General features: G+C 42.7%; 2 protein-coding genes across 3 annotated transcripts in view; both read left to right on the top strand.

Moving 5' to 3' along the window:
- RNF138 (ring finger protein 138) overlaps nucleotides 1–19,363 on the top strand; it is a 38,479-nt gene that overhangs the window by 15,873 nt on the left and 3,243 nt on the right. Inside the window, exon 9 of one of the 2 annotated variants that reach the window (XM_048840561.2) lies at nucleotides 13,679–15,380. The exons of the other annotated variant lie outside the window; for it this stretch is intronic. The gene's annotated coding sequence lies outside the window, so the exon portion shown is untranslated. Of the gene's footprint in view, nucleotides 1–13,678; nucleotides 15,381–19,363 lie in introns of those variants that run through there. 2 annotated transcript variants of the gene reach the window in all.
- MEP1B (meprin A subunit beta) overlaps nucleotides 15,458–19,363 on the top strand; it is a 61,604-nt gene continuing 57,698 nt past the window's right edge. The window contains exon 1 of the mRNA XM_075125250.1: nucleotides 15,458–18,932. Coding sequence (XP_074981351.1) covers nucleotides 18,870–18,932 — 63 coding nt within the window. The 5' untranslated portion in view covers nucleotides 15,458–18,869. The remainder of the gene's footprint in view (nucleotides 18,933–19,363) is intronic.

Below are 19,363 nucleotides of genomic sequence, written 5' to 3'. Positions count from 1 at the left end.
ATTAGAGAAAGCAGCGCTGTACCATTTCTCGAGCTACCCCAAAAATTCAGCCTTTTATTGGGAAAGGCCAATGCTCACCTTTTACTTTTCAAAATTAAAGCCTTAAGCAACTTAGAGCATTTACCGTCACCAGTTCTCCTTTGGATGGCCACTTCCACATTTTTGTGGGCACATTCACCAGTAAGGACTAGTAAAAGTTTATCTGGATAAAAATTTTTCTCTATCCTTCTAGACTGGGGGTGTCAAACTCATTTTCAGAAGTGGGCCTAATTCCATTTTTAATTATTGTCAAGGATATAAATTTAGGATACCATACTCCCCTCAATCCATGGTACATCATCTTTATAGCAGTAGGGATATATGACAGACCACCTGACCTGGATGGTGATAGTGACTGTGAAATGCTCAGGGAGATTAGAGAGACTATTAAAATTAAAAACTTAATAATGGGGGATTTCAACTATCCCCATATTGACTGGGTACATATCACATTAGGAAGGGATGCAGGGATAAAGTTTCTTGACACCTTAAATGACTGCTTCTTGGAGCAGCTAGTCCTGGAACCCACAAGAGGAGAGGCAATTCTTGATTTAGTCCTAAGCGGAGGACAGGATCAGGTCCAAGAGGTGAATATAGCTGGATTGCTAATATAATTAAATTTAACAGGTCTGTGGTGGGAAAACACCACAGTGGCCCAAGACTGTAGCATTTAATTTCAGAAAGGGGTACTACACAAAAATGAGGAGATTAGTTAAACAGAAATTAAAAGGTACAACGCAAAAAGTGAAATCCCTGCCAGCTGCATGGAAGCTTTTTAAAGACACCATAAGAGAGGCTCAACTTAAATGTATACCCCAAATTAAAAAACATAGTAAGAGAACCCAAAAAGTCACCATGGCTAAACAAAGTAAAAGAAGCAGTGAGAGGCAAAAAAGCATCCTTTAAAAAGTGGAAGTTATCCTAATGAGAAAAATAGAAAGGGGTGTAAACTCTGGCAAATGAAGTGTAAAAATATAATTAGGCCAAAAAAAGAATTTGAAGAACAGCTAGCGAAAGACTCAAGAAGTAATAGCTAATTTTTTTTTTTCCGTACATCAGAAGCAGGAAGCCTGCTAAACAACCAGTGGGGCCACTGGGCGATCGAGATGCTAAAGGAGCACTCAAGGACGATAAGGCCATTGCGGAGAAGCTAAACGAATTCTTTGCATCGGTCTTCACGGTTGAGGATGTGAGCAAGATTCCCAAACCTGAGCCATGCTTTTTATGTGACAAATCTGAGGAACTGTCCCAGATGGAGGTGTCATTAGAGGCAGCTTTGGAATAAATTGATAAACTAAACAGGTTTTAGAGTAGCAGCCGTGTTAGTCTGTATCCGCAAAAAGAAAAGGAGTACTTGTGTTACACTGAAGTAACATCCTTGTTATAGCTGCTTCCTTATGCAATAGGCCTTTCCTAGAGTATTCTTTCCTATAGTATATTCTACTAAAGCAAACCAGGTAAAATAGGTGAATAGTCATCATGCAAACAAGGTTACTGAAGACTGAATTCACATTTAAAGGAGACAACCACATAATCTGTACTCTGTTCTGATGCCTGTGCGGCACCTGGCTGTATCCTTCTTTTGGGAGCAGGGAATATTTGCCTTTTGTGACTTGTGTAAACTGCAGGAAAGTGATTTGAGGAAACCCCCCAAGGTGTTAGTATATTTAATTGTGTTTATACAGTTGGCAATAAGGAGAGGCAGCTCAGTGTGTCCACTGTGATCTCAGTCAACCCAGGAGCGATTACTCTGTGGGTCAATATTGCTATACAGATCACACAGAGTCTTACAAGAGAATATGAATATAAGTCCTGATTTGGACGTGTAGCGGATATAAAGAAAATGAGTTTGTTTGTTTCTTTTTTGTTTTTGTCAGAGAGGGGTAAAGTACCATTATGTTCGGATTTCTTCTTCACATTCCTGTTGAGACAGCATTAAATTTATGAGGTTGCCTTCTGTGGGAGTGCCTCCTTAACTCTACATCTCCCTGTTTTCAAACACTTCCTCTTCGGTTTTCTTTGTAATTTTACCTTTTTAAAGGTATATTTTAGGACCGTAACTCTGAATTTTCCAGTTTACCAGCTCTTGAAATTGGCCAAGAATTCAAAATGAATCCTTCCCAAAATTCAAAGGGGCTCCATTTCAAGATTCTGGTTTTGACCCACCTCCAATTTTTATTATAATATGTATTAAAAATAAATAGAAGTAGAAATGTACCTACATTTTGGCAAAAAGTATTAATTTAGTTCTGATGCATCAGTTCCGATTATTTATAAAGTAGATTTTAAGGCCAGAAGGTACCATTAGATGATCTAGTCTGACCTATAACACAGCTGTAGAATTTCATCCAGTAAATCTCACAATGAGCCCAATAACTTTTGTTTGACTAAAGCATGTCTTACACAAAGGCATCCAACCTTCATTTGACGATTTCAAGCAATGGAGACTCCATCACTTACCTTGGTAGTTTGAGCCAATAGCAAATTACCCTTGTTGTTAAAAATGTGTGCCTTATTTCTAATTTATATTTGTCAGGCTTTAACTTCCAGCCACTTCAAGTTGTACCTTTCTCTGGTAGATTAAAAAGAGCCTTTGTAGCCTGCATTTCCTTCTTGTGAAGGTACTTATACATGGTGATCAAGTCAGCTCTTGATCTTCTTTTTGAGAAACAGATTAAGCTCCTTAAGTCTCTCACCGTAAGGCATTTTCTCCAGTCCTTGAATCATTTTTCAGAGTAGCAGCCGTGTTCATCTGTATTCGCAAAAAGAAAAGGAGTATTTGTGGCACCTTAGAGACTAACAAATTTATTAGAGCATGTAGCTCACGAAAGCTTATGCTCTAATAAATTTGTTCGTCTCTAAGGTGCCACAAGTATTCCTATTACTGTTTAGTTTATAAAAAGAAAAAGTCACCAGGACCAGATGGTATTCACCCAAGAGTTCTGAAGGAACTCAAAGGTGAAATTGCAGGAGTAATAACGGTCATCTGTAACCTATCATTTAAATCAGCTTCTGTACCAAATGGCTGGAGGATAGTTAATGTGATGCCAATTTTTTAAAAGGGCTCCAGAAGTGACCCTGGCAATTACAGGTCGTTAAGCCTGACTTAAGTACTGGGCAAACTGGTAGAAACTATAATAAAGAACAAAATTGTCAGATACATAGATGAACATAATTTGTTGGGAAACCGTCAACATGGTTTTTGTAAAGGAAAATCATGCCTCATCAATCTACTAGAATTCTTTGAGGGGGTCAACAAGCATGTGGACAAGTGGATATAGTGTATTTAGATTTTCAGAAAGCCTTTGACAGGATCCCTCACCAAAGGCCCTTAAGCAAAGTAAGCAGTCATGGGATAAGAGGGAAGGTTCTCTCATGGATTGGTAACTGAATAAAAGATAGGAAACAAAGGGTAGGAATAAATGGTCAGTTTTCAAAATGGAGAGAGGTAAATAGTGATGTCCCCCAGAAGTCTGTGCTGGGACCAGTCCTATTCAACATACTCATAAATGATCTAGAAAAAGGGGTAAACAGTGAAGTGGCAAAATTTGCAGATGATACAAAACTACTCAAGATAGTTAAGTCCCAGGCAGACTGTGAAGAGCTACAAAAGGATCTTTCAAAACTGGGTGACTGGGCAACAGACTGGCAGATGACATTCAATGTGGATAAATGCAAAATAATGCACGTTGGAAAGCATAATCCCAACTATACATACAAAATGATGGGGTCTAAATTAGCTGTTACCACTCAGGAAAGAGATCTTGGAGTTATTGTGGATAGTTCTCTGAAAACATCCACTCAATGTGCAGCGGCAGTTAAAAAAGCAAACAATGTTAGGCATCATTAAGAAAGGATTAGATAATAAGACCGAAAATATCATATTGCCTCTATATAAATCCATGGTACGCCCACATCTTGAATACTGCGTGCAGCTGTCGCCCCATCTCAAAAAAGATATATTGGACTTGGAAAAGGTTCGGAAAAGGGCAACAAAAATTATTAGAGGTATGGAATGTCTGCCGTATGAGGCGAGATTAATAAGACTGGGACTTTTCATCTTAGAAAAGAGACAACTAAGGGGTATATGATAGAGGTCTATAAAATCATGACGGGTGTGAAGAAAGTAAATAAGGAAGTGTTATTTACTCCTTCTCATAACACAAGAACTAGGGACCACCAAATAAAATTTATAGGTAGCAGGTTTAAAACAAAAGTAAACTTTTGAGGGTAACTGCATTTTTTTTTGTTTTTTTTTTTGTTTAGCTCTTAGAAAAATCTTTTGTAAAGTCTTTTTATCCAGCAGTTTTGTGAGAGAGGGCTTCCCCCCCCGAAAAAACTTTCATAGTCTATCATTAAACCACAACAGGGCACTAAGTATTTTTAGTTGTCTAAATCCAGAAACAAAGTGCATGGAAAGGTTTCACCTTTGAATTAAATGTTTTTATATTTGTTCCATTTAGAGATGATAATTCATTGAACAGTTATCCTATTCCTGGGTGGGACATCTCTATTGAAATATTTCACCTCTAAAAAAAAAAATCTATCTGCAGTAATAGACTTGCTGTAACTGTTCCAAGTCTACATTAATTGTGTTACTGATTTGCTATTAGTTAAAAGCTGACACGTCCAGATTTCTCTATTTATTTGATTACGTTTTACAAAGGGATTAATAGCTCTGTGTTCTCAAAGGATCCAACATGGAAGAGGCAGAGTACTCAACTCCCATTAACTGAAACAGAAAAAGAAATTAAAAAACCATGTCACGCCAAATTTAAACATTAAGGCGGGGTGGGGAGGAGAGAAAGAGAGGTACAAATCCAACTTTTCCCCACGCTTTAGTGGTCACCTTTAAAATTAAAATGGTGTACAAATAAGAACCACAAGGGAGCATCTGAGGGTAATTACATTGTACAATAGTGAAGAGAAGCAGGCATAGCTGAATTTTGTTTCATTTAGATTTCTTTCCTTATAAACTGCTAACACCTCAGCCACACATAGCTTATTTTTAAGGAGAGAAATGTCTGGACAGCTCACAGCCTGAGTACATAGGTGGTACAGGGAGAAAGTCTGAGATCAGGAGAATCCTTCCCTGGGGCAGTCCAAAGCTACAGTACCTGCTCACATTGGCACTATTGGTTCAAGGGAGTGGCAAAGGACGGACATAGCAGCCAGGGATTTCTGGGGCACAGAGATGTCCAAGCCTTTTCCTCTTTTCTCAAGCCACGTCTCCTATTCTGGCAGCTGGGACAGGAGTGGCAGAACAGCTGTTTTGCTGGATCTGTATCTTTGAGAGATGCCCTTTATTGGAATAGTTCTTGGTGGCCAGCATCCACTGTAGGGTGACTTTGTGCCAGCAGAGGAGCCGAGAGCAGCTGGACTACACCACAGTGCAGAATCTGCCCCACAGAGGAGATTTACTTCAAAAAATATTAGTGTAAAAGTATTTCAGACATGAGCCCAATTCCAGTTGAAAAAAATCGTTTGAAATAATTATCAAAACACATGAAAAAGCATTTTTTACAGTCATTCCTAAAGATAACATGTACATGTGTGTGATTGAAAGAGAGAGAGAATTTGGAGGCGGGGAGGATGATGGGCGATGAAATGCCGCAGGCCCAAGCTCGTGCTTTGTGCCTATATGTTGCTCTTTCATTTAACTACGGCTGAGCAGTGGGATGCCTAGAGGCTGGCAGTGATGTACTTGCTCAGAGGCAGAAATGTAGAGGCCTAGGGAACTTTTACCCTGAAAAACTTAGGCACTGAGTGACTTTAGGTGCCAAAAGGGGTAGGTGGCAGTCAAGTGGGGGGTTTTGTGGCTCACAGTGGTGCTTAAAACCTTTGAGGATCTGGGCCTAAGTGACTAAGTTTTTCTGGAAGCCTATGGTAGAGCTGAACATGAACCCTGGCCTCGCACATTTCAAGCTGGCATCCTAATCACTTGGGCCCACCCAGCAGTCAGTGCACAATCATCCATCACCCTTGTCCTTTAAGCAACATTCCCCTCACAAAACTACCCGTGCGTCTGTTCTTATATCCAGAATAGCTACAAAGAAAAAAAGATAAGTCAAAAACAAGGCAAAGCTGGCTCTTTCACTTTCAGTCATTTCACAGCTCTCAGTCGTTAGCTCAAGTTACAATTGGGGATTAAATTTCTGTAGTTTATGGTGACAGTATTTGCAAACAACATGAGCAACATTTTGCCATTTCCTCCTGCTTATCTGTTTTCCTCCCACATTTATCCTGTATGCCCCTCTTACTATCTCTTTCCCCATCTGTAGAGTATTATCCCTCACCCATAAGTTCAGCCCCTTTCTTGTTCTTTATCTCCCCAAATATCTTCAAGTCCTACAAATTTTTGCGCCCTTTCCCCTCTGATTATATTTTCCATCCTTGTCCTTAAGTTTTCTGTTTTTTCTTCCTTCCCCTCACTTTGTGCACTTTTCCCCCACTCATTTTTATGTCTTGTATAGCTGCTAATTCAGAAAATCTTCCATGATGGAGAAGGAACCCTGACAAAGTCAACGTCACCTGCTGTAGGGAAATACTCACCGTTTGTTGAAAGGATAGTGGCCTTGACATAATTGTTCCTGTTTCCGTATCACCTAAAGGTCCGGGCCCCAGGGTGGTTGGCACTGTACAAATACGTATCAAAGAGATGGTCCCTACCCAGGACAGCTTATATTCCTCTCCCAACATGGCCCCCCGTGTGCAACAGTGGGGATGTGAATGTGCAGAGTGAGGTTGGAAGGTTACTAGAATAGACCTATATCACCCTCCACTTTCTGCTGGGTTTTACTCCTCTCTGCTTGTCTTAGTAAGTGGGGGGAAGCATTTGGGCTTATGGGAAAAAAAAGAAAAAAAAGAGGCATCTAATTGGCTGCCAAAGGACCAGAGTTTGCAGCGTCTCTTATAGCTGCCCAGGACTCATTAAGCAGTTTTGCCCTCATTCAAGTTGTTATTCCTATCCAAGAGGACCAATTGCAAGGAGAAGAACTCAGATAAATGTCCTAAGCTTTTAGATAATGTAATTATTTTTTCAAATGTACAAGTACTACAGACTGGGGAAACTGAAGATGTTTATGGCCTAGACAGACCCCAAAAAGAATCTCTTCGTCCTCAAGCCAATGACTCTGAACCTAATTTATGGGCACATGCAGGTCAGTAGGGTAATAGTACAACTCAGCGCAATGGAAAATACACTATTACATTCCACTGAGTTCCTGGCATGAGCAAAGAAAGGTTCTAGCCTACTTTTGGCTGTCTTATGCAGAGCTGATTGAGGAAGAAAGTGACAATATCTCAGACTGTCTGTCAGACTGAATGAGAGACAGGGTGGGTGAGGTAATATCTTATATAGGACCAAGTTCTGTTGGTAAGAGAGACAAACTTTTGAGTTTATACAGAGCTCTTCTTCAGGTCTGGGAAATGCACTGAATGTCACAATTACATACAAGGTGGAAAAGATAGTTTAGCATAAGTAGTTTACACAAATTTCAAAGGGCTACTCAAGATGAAGTGATTTGTTAACACCTCTCCCGTCATAGGGGGAAAAATTGATTTGCAGATTGAATAGCACTGTTTTGTACAGTCTAAAATATATTAGGTACCTAATATATGGGAATACCAAGATGTCTTTTGTTAATGCCTCTCCAATATTAATTTAAGAATCCTCAGCTTATGTGCTTGTGATTTATGTTTAAAACTATATCTTATCCTGCTACATTAGCCACAAAACAGCGCACACACACTTCTTTGTTAATTTACACTTAAGTTTGCTCAAGTGTATTTCCTACCAATCACTAAAACTCAAGGAAATCACTGGTTAAATTAATATCAGCCCCCACACTGATGGCAATGCACATGCTTTACCACTCAGTGTAATCAGCTCCATAACAAATTCACTTTCAGTTCCACTCACAGTGCACTCATCCAGTTCCTCAGTCACATTTCAGAGGCAGAACTTGTTTCCATCCTTCCAACAGAGATACCTTTAAACTGTGTATGGTGTTACTTCCACCTTAAAGTTTGTTTTGTTTTTTTTTAAATCTGAGGTTAGATTTCAGTTGATGTCAACCATGGAATTCAGGGAAGGATTATCCCGATGTGGACCATTGCCTTAAAAACACAGTTTGGCACAAAGTGCTGTATATCCTATGAATTAGGAGACTGTTATTCTATTCACATTTTAAAGATATGGGTTAAGTGACATGCCTGAAGTCACAAAGCAAGTTAGTGTCAGAGCTGGAGGCTCATTGCCCAGGCATGTGATCATATAATAAAACCCATTATAACACTTAGACTTTAAATAATATAATTTTTGTCTTAAAAGTCCAGTATGAACATTAAGCACTTACTCATCACCTTAATGCTTTCTTCACCTTGTGCTGTTTGCTGGGGTTGGTGGTGCAGACTCATATAGCATGTGTGATTGGCACAACTTTTATGAATCAGCTGGCTAGGCCTCACATTCTTGTTATTTTGGAAATCAGTTTTCCTTCTCCTGCATGGGCCACCTGCCAGACCTGAGTCTAAACATTAATCAATCCATGTACATGCTTCATGGGGGACAGAGTTACTGTTGCTCTAAGATCTTTCACTCAATGTCCTGAAATTTTGTGATTAATATATTGCTTTTGTATTTAGTTCCCTGTGATGTGATTGGTTTTATTATGATAATTTAGGTATGCATATAAGTGTTCACATGTGCCTCCATTTTAATTTTCTCTTTCATGGTCACATTTACTGGTTCGTTGAAAACAGCGGTTTAATTGAGTTAAAGTGGGACTAACAGATTGTTGAGAGTTATGGCTGCCCTGGTTATTTCTCTGCCAAAAAATCCAGCCTACTCTATAAAGAAGGAGTACTGGAAAAGGGAAAGTTGGTTATTTTCTTTTCCTCTAAGATCTGTGGTGGATAGACCTCAGAGCTGCTGAGAGAGGGCAGTAAAAAAGGAGAGCACTTTTCTTTTGGAGAAAAGAAGAGGTATACAAGTAGTAAATTATTATAAACAATAATAGCACTTGACATCTGATAGATAATTGTGTATAACCACTCAGCTGTTTCTTAGTTAGGGCTTTGTTTAATTAGCTGGTTTATAGCTTTAGTCATGTTTAGTTTTGTCTCTGTTGAGGGCCTAGCTTGGCAGTCTGCCCAAGTGGCACACCAAGAAGCTGTCTGTATTATGGGGATGGTATTTGCTATTGTGTGTTTAGTGGCACACAATAGCAAGTGTGCGCTAGTGGAAAAATACATCCTGCTGAGAAAATGGAAGTCTGAAGCAAGTCCTACATATACAGACTGGTTGGGTGCAATGTCAAACCCAGCATTGATTAATTTGATTTGGGATAAATAATTGGGGAAAACCAACTATATGGAACAGATGAAAATGCTACAAACACTACTAAATATAATTCCTTCCTTCCATATGGCTCAGTACCCCTTCTTCCCCCCTCCCAGTACATTATGGACTCTTTTTTAGGTCACTCACCTACCTGCGGGCTGCTCCTTACAGTAGCTGCAGACATGACAGGTGGGCTGTTATGCAGTATCTGCTTGCAGTAGTGGTGTTAAGCAAGACATCCTACTGTCTCTAGCTGTAGAGTGGTTGGGGATGAGTCCTCTTTGCTGGTAAGGCAGTTGGGGAATGGATTCCCTTTGTTTCTTGAGGGAAGTTGAGCTTCCTTAACTGCTGGATGTCTCTTATAGCCAGCCAGAGAGAGAGAGAGAGAAAGTGTGTGTGTATATAGAAAGGGGTTGTCTCAGACAGGTGTATGTGTGGGAAATTTGAGTGGGAAGGGAAATAGGCCCCCAGAGTCACTCCCAATACCAGCTGTTTAGACTCTGGAGCTGACGTTACAAAGGCCTCGTCAACACTATAGAGTTAGTTGACGTAAACCAGCTTACATTGACCTAATTGTGTAAGCATCTACACTACAATGTTCCTCCTGCCGCTTTAACTCACCCACTACACCGACCTAATAAATCCACCTCGGCGAGAGGCGTAGCATGAGGTCAACGTAGGCCGATGTGGTGTCAGTATAGAGCAGTATAGAGTAACACTGCTGTGTTACTTACGGTGTCCCACAATGGCCCGAAGTGACTGCTCTGGTCACCCTTTTGAACTCTGCTGCCCGGCAGCCAGGTACACAGGTCCTCGCCTCTCCCCTTTTAAAGCCCCAGGAATTTTTTGAAATTCCATTTCCTGTTTCCTTGGCATGAAGAGCTAACATTGCCTTTTATGATGAGATTACTGGTTCTGTGGATGAAGGGAAAGCAGTGGATGTATTGTTTCTTGACTTTAGCAAAGCTTTTGACACGGTCTCCCACAGTATTCTTGTCAGCAAGTTAAGGAAGTATGGGCTGGAAGAATGCACTATAAGGTGGGTAGAAAGCTGGCTAGATTGTCGGGCTCAACGGGTAGTTATCAATGGCTCCATGTCTAGTTGGCAGCCGGTATCAAGTGGAGTGCCCCAAGGGTCGGTCCTGGGGCCGGTTTTGTTCAATATCTTCATAAATGATCTGGAGGATGGTGTGGATTGCACTCTCAGCAAATTTGCGGATGATACTAAACTGGGAGGAGTGGTAGATACGCTGGAGGGGAGGGATAGGATACAGAAGGACCTAGACAAATTGGAGGATTGGGCCAAAAGAAATCTGATGAGGTTCAATAAGGATAAGTGCAGGGTCCTGCACTTAGGACGGAAGAACCCAATGCACAGCTAGAGACTAGGGACCGAATGGCTAGGCAGCAGTTCTGCGGAAAAGGACCTAGGGGTGACAGTGGACGAGAAGCTGGATATGAGTCAGCAGTGTGCCCTTGTTGCCAAGAAGGCCAATGGCATTTTGGGATGTATAAGTAGGGGCATAGCGAGCAGATCGAGGGACGTGATCGTTCCCCTCTATTCGACATTGGTGAGGCCTCATCTGGAGTACTGTGTCCAGTTTTGGGCCCCACACTTCAAGAAGGATGTGGATAAATTGGAGAGAGTCCAGCGAAGGGCAACAAAAATGATTAGGGGTCTGGAACACATGAGTTATGAGGAGAGGCTGAGGGAGCTGGGATTGTTTAGCCTGCAGAGGAGAAGAATGAGGGGGGATTTGATAGCTGCTTTCAACTACCTGAAAGGGGGTTCCAAAGAGGATGGCTCTAGACTGTTCTCAATGGTGGCAGATGACAGAACGAGGAGTAATGGTCTCAAGCTGCAGTGGGGGAGGTTTAGATTGGACATTAGGAAAAACTTTTTCACTAAGAGGGTGGTGAAACACTGGAATGCGTTACCTAGGGAGGTGGTAGAGTCTCCTTCCTTAGAGGTTTTTAAGGTCAGGCTTGACAAAGCCCTGGCTGGGATGATTTAACTGGGAATTGGTCCTGCTTCGAGCAGGGGGTTGGACTAGATGACCTTCTGGGGTCCCTTCCAACCCTTATATTCTATGATTCTATGATTCTAACATAACAACTGCCCAGCTGACCATGCCTGCTCCATGCAGCCAAAGCACTCCTGCCTCGAGTACACCAGAGGTAGTGGATCTCCTGGGTCTGTAGGGAGGGGACGCCATGCAGTCACAGCTCCAATACAGCTGTAGGAATTTTGAGATCTATGGCCAGATCGCTCTGGGCATGGGGGAGAAGGGCTACAACTAGGATTACCACCTTTGAAATGCAAAAAACCGGCACCCCCTCCCCACAAGGCAAGCTCACCGCAACCCTAACCCCCATACACAAGGCAACTTTGCAAACCTCACCCCCGCTTCAACAGCCACTTATAGTATCTAGAGAAATAACATATATAGATAAGATTAATAACATTGCACATCTCCTCACTCTTGACTCAAACCCCCTCTTGCACACACGTGGTGCCTTGTGTGTTGGTGGGCAAACAGCTGCTGTATTTTCAACAGTTTTGATCCATTAACACGTAAGCAGTGGAGCTGGGAACACTGCAGCATCTTTAGCTGGACACAAACACTTTTAATATTACCTATCCCAGTGTGTTGTGCAGGGCCAGCTCTAGGTTTTTTTGCTGCCCCAAGTGCAAAAAAAAAAAAAAAAAAAGGCCAGAGTGCTGCCCCTTGAAAAGTGACGCCCCAAGCATGTGCTTGGATTGCTGGTGCCTAGAGCCGGCCCTGGTGTTGTGATAATAATGCAAATCTTTAGACCCACGTAAAAAAACCCTGGAAGATTACATTATTTTTCTGGCAACTGGCAAATCCTTAAAAATCCCAGCCAGGCCTGTCAAATACCGGCTAGGTGATAACCCTACCTATGAAAGGGACATGCAGCCGCACCGCGTGAAAAATCAAGGAGCTGCTGCAGGCGTACCAGAAGGCAAGGGATGCAACAGTCGGTTTCTATGAGGAGCTGCATGCCATCCTCGGCAGTGCCCCCACCTCTACCGCCAAGTGCCCCATGGATACTTTGGGGGAGCTGGAGTCACAGGCCACCACCTGAGGACAAGGACACTGGACAAGGAAGAGGAGGAGTAGGAGTATTGGGGACAGGTGACCAGGGGTTCCAGTGGCATTGCAAGGTAGGACCTGTTTTTGATTCCTGAGCAGTCGAGCCACTCCAGCAGTCCAGCACTGGCAAGCCTGATGCAGGAGAGGGAACCTCTGGTAAGCACTCAGTTTGCTTCAGTATTGCAGGGACACATCTGTTCATATACTATTTTTTTTGATCAGGCTAGAAGAGGAAGTGAAATACCCAGTAGAGGTGCAGTTGCTACCTGCTTCTCATTCCCCTGTACAGCTAGGCAAAGGGTGCCCTGCGGAATAGTTTATGTGCACCAGGATGTCCTGTGACTCCTCCATAGAGACCGCTAGGAAACTTTGCTAGCCTGCAACCCTCTGCTAAAATTTTCTTGGGCAGGCTGCCTTATTTCTTCCACCACAGTAGGACACTTTCCTACACCAGTCAGCAATTACTTCAGCAGGCACCATAGCAGCATACGGGCTAGCAGCATACAGCCCTGGTCTGCAGGCAGACATATGCAGGAGCTATTCCCTTTCAGCCTCAGTTACAGTCATGAATGAAATATCTGCTAAAGTCACCACTGCCGGTGGAGAACGGTGCCAGTAGTCAGTTTAATTGCCCCATCCTCTTGTACTGATGCCTGAGAGCTACCCCCTCTTATTGTCCCAACTCCCTCCCTCCCCTTCAGCTGTACTCTTCATGGCTGGGACTGCCGCTGTGCTCTATGCCAGCCGTTCTCAACTGGGGGTCCAGGGCCCCTGCAGGCGCCGTGAACAGGTTTCAGGGGGTCTGCCAAGCAGGGTCAGCATTAGATTCACTGGGGCCCAAGGCAGAAAGCTGAAGCTGGAGCCCCGCCGCAGTGGGGCTGAAGCCCAAGCTACTTAGCTTCATGGGGCCTCCTGCAGCATGGGGCCACGGGCAATTGCCCTGCTTGATACCCCCTAACGCTGGCCCTGGCTCTTATATACAGAAAAGCAGTTGTTGTGGCACAGGTGGGCTGTGGACTTTTTATAGCATGTTGGGGGGGGAAGGTCTCAGACTGAAAAAGGTTGAGAACCCCCTGCTCTATTCATCCCAAGGGGAAGTCAGAATGTTGTGCTTGTAACTTATGTGGCTCAGGAGGAGTGAATGTACTCACAATAGTACCTCTGTCCATTGTTTCTTTAGCAACTGCAAATGTGGCCTTGAGGGTCTCTCCATCCACACTGGCAGAGTGGCTTGCCCAGATAAGGAGGAGAAAGAAGAGGACAAGGGAAGACATGTTCCAGGATGTCATGCAAGCCTCTGGTGCATCGGATTGCGAGAAGAGGGCTTGGAGGGGGACAATCAATGACAAAATGCAGAGAGATAGCGAGGACAGGAGAAATGGGTGGCAAGAGAGGATCATGCTGCTAATGGAGCAAACAGACATTCTGTGGTCCCTTATTGAACTTCAGGCTGAACACATTTGCGCTCGCCTCCCCCTGCAGCCCATAGAGAACTGCATTCTAGGACCTCCCTACACTTCCCCCTCACATTCCACATGTCTTCCGAGGCCACAGCAGTACCCCAGCCACTCCCGTGGGGGAGTATACACAATTACAGCCCCCACATACACCCAACTGTGGGAGACTAGGTTGCTGTATGTGTTTGTGAATTCCATGTTCCTCCCCCTTTAAAGATACCTTTACCTGTATGCATGATACTTATTTAAGCTTTAAGCAGGTATGTTTGCATGAGTGTGGAATAAAAGTCTATTTATGGAAACTTAATCCATCTTTATTAAGCATTTGGACATTTGGCTAACGTCCAAAGATAACAGCAATAGTTGCATTTGCACTGTTACATTAGCACACATTCAGCACTCATTACAAGGTTCACAGTATGGTGCAAAAAACCAGTGCCAGGCACAGCATATTACAGCAACACATATTACTGTGGTTCATTGTTAAAATGCTCCTTCAAAGCTTCTCTGAGCCAAATAGTTCCCCGTTCAGCTCTTCTTATAGCCCTAGTATCTGGCTGCTCAAAAATCAGTGGACAACCGATCCACCTCCATGCGCGAACCCTGCAGAAACTTTTCCCCCTTTCCTTCACAGACGTTATGAAGTGCACAGCACGCAGCTGTGACCATGGGATATTTTCTTCACTGAGGTTGTGATTCATGACCAGAAAGGGTTAAGCAGCTTGCAGGCTAAATAACCCAGAGCCAACCTTTAAAGCATGTTAGAAAGTATGTGAATGGTAATTAGGGCCATTCGATGCTAGATAAACTAGAATTTTGAAATGCAAACCTATGTTGTTAGAAGTGATACTAATTGTGTGTATCTTAGACGCTAGCCATGTAAACAGACAGTTCCTGTCCGTCACTATAACTATTAATTTGGGGATTAAAAAGGGAATATTAACATTTAGATGAATCTTGGGTGAAATAATGTCATTGTCTATGTCTCTTTGAAGTTTGTGATATACTGCCCAATAGATAAATTGCCCTATGGTAATTTGTGTAGAAAATTAGTGGTGGTGCTTAGGAAACAGAAGGTTACATCAAAAGCCTATAGTTCACCCAGGACTGTAAGGTCAAGTAGCTGCTAGACCACTGTATAAAAGACCCTTGGATCCTGATCCTGTCATCTCAGATCTGCTTGAGGTTTCATGCAGGGGAAGCCTAAGCCATAAGGACTGAGATCCCAGTTCTGACTGGACCACCCTGAATATAAACATTGGACTATAACCTATGGACTATTTCTGAAAGAACTCTTTGCATCTACAAAGCTCTCCATCTCTGCTATGAATCTGAATCTCCAGATTGACTCATGTCTGTATGTATACTGTTCTTTTAACCAACTCTCTCTCTCTTTTTAATAAATTTTAGTTTAGTTAATAAGAATTGGCTGTAAGTGAGTATTTGGGTAAGATCTGAAATATTCATAACCTGGGAGGTAATGTGTCTGATCCTTTGGGATTGGTAGAACCTTTTTTTTTTTTTTATGAATAAGATTTTCATTAATCCTCCTCATATTTGACATGGGTGTCTAGGTGGAGGCCTGAGGCTGGGTTAGTTTAAGGGAAATGTGTTGGTGATTTCTGAGTAACTGGTGAGGTATAAAAGAAGCTGTTTTGTTCTGGCTTGGTAAATCTAAGTATTGGAATATCCATCAGCTTTGGGGATTGCCTGCCCCATTTTTTGCAGTTCACCCTAATTGAGTGACCTCAGCTGAGTCCCCTGGGATTCCGGTCTAATCACAGAGGTCTAATCTCATGAGCAGACAGCACAAGCAGCCCTTCAAACCAACGAAGGCATATTCAACAGTTACTCTGTACCTGCTGAGCCTGTTGTTGAAGTGCTCCTTGTTACTGTTGAGGTGGCCAGTGTATGGCTTCATGAGCCACAGAAGTAAAAGGTAGACAGGGATTACTGTTGGTGTTTCAACATCCCAAAGGGTAATCCTCTGGTCTGGAAAGAAAGTCCCTGTGTGCAACTTTCTGCACAGGCCCATGTTCCTAAAGATGCATGCATCATGACCTTGCCTGACCAGTCCACATTGATGCCGATGACACAACTCTAGTGATCCAGTGGTGCTTGCAACACCGTAGAAAAATAACCCTTTCTGTTGATGTACTCCATTGCAAGGTGGTCTGGTGCCAAAATAGGGATCTGCATGCTATCTATCGCCCCACTGCAGTTTGGGAACCCCCATTGCGGAAAAATCATCCACTATTACCCACACATTGCCCAGAGTCAGTCCTTCGTAGTAGGATACAATTAACGGCCCTGCACATTTGCATCACCGCAATGCCCACAGGGGATTTACCATCTCCAAATAGATTCCTGACTGATCAGTAGCAATCTGGCAATGGCAGCATCCACACAGCAATCACCACTCGCTTCATTATGAGTGCAGGTCTCATTTTGGTGTTGCTGCACTGGGAGGCTGGGGCAAGCTCTGCATACAGTTCCAGGAATGTGGCCTTGTGCATCTCAGAGTTCTGCAGCCACTGCTCGTCATCCGATATCTGCATAACGATGTGATCCTATTAGTTCATGCTTGTTTCTCAGGCCCAGAACTAGCAGTCCACCATGTGCAGCTGCTCAGTGAATGTTAACAGCAATCTTGAATTGTTTCTTTCCACGGCGCACTGCAAGGCAGCCACCAACTCATCGTTATCAGACTCGCAGCTTAGGAAGTACTGCAGGATCAGGCACATTGTGTTTGTAATGCTCAGTGCAATATTGAAGAGCAGTGCGGGATCTATGCTTCTCACGGAGATGGCGGACGTGCAGGTTAGCGGGGCTTCCAAAAAGTAACATGAAATGTAATAGGATTGCCATTGAATGATGGGATGGAGAAAACTGCATAATGGGATGCTGAACACGTTTCCAGCCACCCTTGCACAACTCCTTTGCACCAGGGCTTAAATACTCAGACAATTTCCCAGACCCCCCCAGCTTCCCCCGCTTCAGGGCTCCTGGCTTCAGCTGCTGGGATGGGGGGGATTTCTAGGGGCTTCAGCCCCACAGGGGGGCAGAGGGGCACTGTGGATTGGGGTTTCTGTCCCACAGGGGCAGAGTCGGGGCTCCCGCAGGTTTGAAAATATTTACCAGAGCTCCGCTCTGGATGGCTCCATTTGAATTTAAGCCCTGGTTTGTGGCCACGAGGCATTGCAAACTCTTCCCAAAACACCCTGCACTAGATGGTGGCGAATTGCACTGTGGGATAGCTACTCACAGTACACTGCTCTCTGGGCTGATACAGGTGCTGCTAGTATGGATGCACCCCAGCAACACAAAGCATGTAGTATGGACATGCAACAGCAGCTTAATTATTGCAGCAGCTGTACTTCAACGTAACTTAAGTCGACTTAATTTTGTAGTGTAGACAAGGCCTTAGCCAAGGGCTAATGCAAGATTATCAACATTACAATCTGTGACAAAGCTCCGACCTTGTCTCAGTTGGTCCCACGCTTCCAGGCAGACTTTTGCTAGCCTCAGAGGCTCACTGTGACCTTCCACGTAGCCCTTCTCTCTCCAGAGGCAGGGGTCATAGCCTACTGAGCCATTTTCATAATATGGCAGAATAATAACATAAGAAGAAGAATGATAACATTCAAAAACCAGTCGGAGAACACTTCAATCTCTTTGGTCACTTGATTACAGACCTAAAAGTGGCAATTCTTCAACAAAAAAACTTCAAAAACAGACTCCAACGAGAGACTGCTGAATTGGAATTAATTTGCAAACTGGATACAATTAACTTAGGCTTGAATAAAGACTGGGAGTGGATGGGTCATTACACAAAGTAAAACTATTTTCCCCATGTTTATTTCCTCCTCCTCCCTCCACTTCCGCTGTTCCTCAGATGTTCTTGTCAACTGCTGGAAATGGCCCACCTTGATTATCACTACAAAAGGTTTCCGCCCCGCCACCGCTCTCCTGCTGGTAATAGCTTACCTGATCACTCTCGTTACTGTATGTATGGTAACACCCATTGTTTCATATTCTCTGTGTAAATAAATCTCCCCACTGTAATTTTCACTGAATGCATCCAATGAAGTGAGCTGTAGCTCACGAAAGCTTATGCTTAAATAAATTTGTTAGTCTCTAAGGTGCCACAAGTCCTCCTTTTCTTTTATTAAACTCATGGTTACCTAATTTTACCAAACTTAGGCACCTTTTATTCTAAGTATAAGGAACATTTGTGGTAATCTTAGATCTCTGTGGGATGTGTGTTGGCAAATGGTGACCATTATGTATGCAAAATAGTAGAAGGCTTAACTAAGGCTGGCAAGAAACTAAACAAAATCTAGACAGAAGTAGAACTATGTTCAAGGATAACAAAATGGTAATACCAAAATGAATAAATTCAATCTGAGGAAACTTGTAAATGATCCAGCAGGATACCATGACTCAATTTATTGACAAATGCAGTACTTCAAGTTAGAGAAAGGCATTATATAAGGAAGCATGGTCTCAGATTCGAGCATTGGCTTTGACAAGACCTCCTATGTGGCCTTAGGAAAGTCACAAACTTTCTCCCTCAGTTTCCCTTTCTGTAAAATAGGTATATTAATAATAATTTCTCTACCTCACAAGAGTCTTGTGATTAGTTTCCAAAATTAAATGCTAAGTATTATTACTCTTATTTTTCATAAGGAAAAGTGACTTGTAAGATACGCATTAATGATCTCAATGAACACATGTATGGTGGTAATAAATCTGATAAAAGAAATAGACTTTACTGATTGGACAATTTAAGATAAAGATACAAAACATCTAGCTACAGATCCTAGGGCAAAGGTTCTGAAGTATTCTATTTACTTCCTTAATTAGAAAGTTGCTCTGAAATTGAGTCCACAGCCTTTTGCAGAGTAAAGCAAGATGGGTATGTTGTCTGTGCCTGTGCTCCTCACTTGGTCTCTTCTTCAGGTTGGCTGTGGTCTGGTAAGAAAACAAAGACAATCTTTACATTTTGAAGTGTAATATAGGTCCTGACAAGCTTGTGAAAAAAAGAAAAACTGCTGCATATTGTTCCTGCAAATGAGCAGTTCTCTCCCGTCGTTAAGAACATTGAGGAGGAACACAGAAAATTTTGTTTTCTGAGTAGATTTTCTCATTACTGCTACTTATGATCAGTCCACCTCTATATCTAGAGGGCCTGATCCTACACTCCTTATTCTGGCAGAACTCCCATTGATTTTTCTATAGCAATTTTGGCTGAATACACAGTCCAGCCCTGGAATCAGGGTAAGTGGTAAAACCTATTATACTATTTGGAATATAGATAGTGACACCAAGTATTTTGTTTAATATAATAAATATGTCATGGAAGTGAATGCCCTCTTAGTCAAGCTGGACATGCTTTTCTTTGGCTG

This window comes from Caretta caretta, chromosome 2, assembly GCF_965140235.1.
Source record: "Caretta caretta isolate rCarCar2 chromosome 2, rCarCar1.hap1, whole genome shotgun sequence".
NCBI lineage: Eukaryota > Metazoa > Chordata > Testudines > Cheloniidae > Caretta > Caretta caretta.
This window is presented reverse-complemented; position numbering and strand designations above follow the sequence as displayed.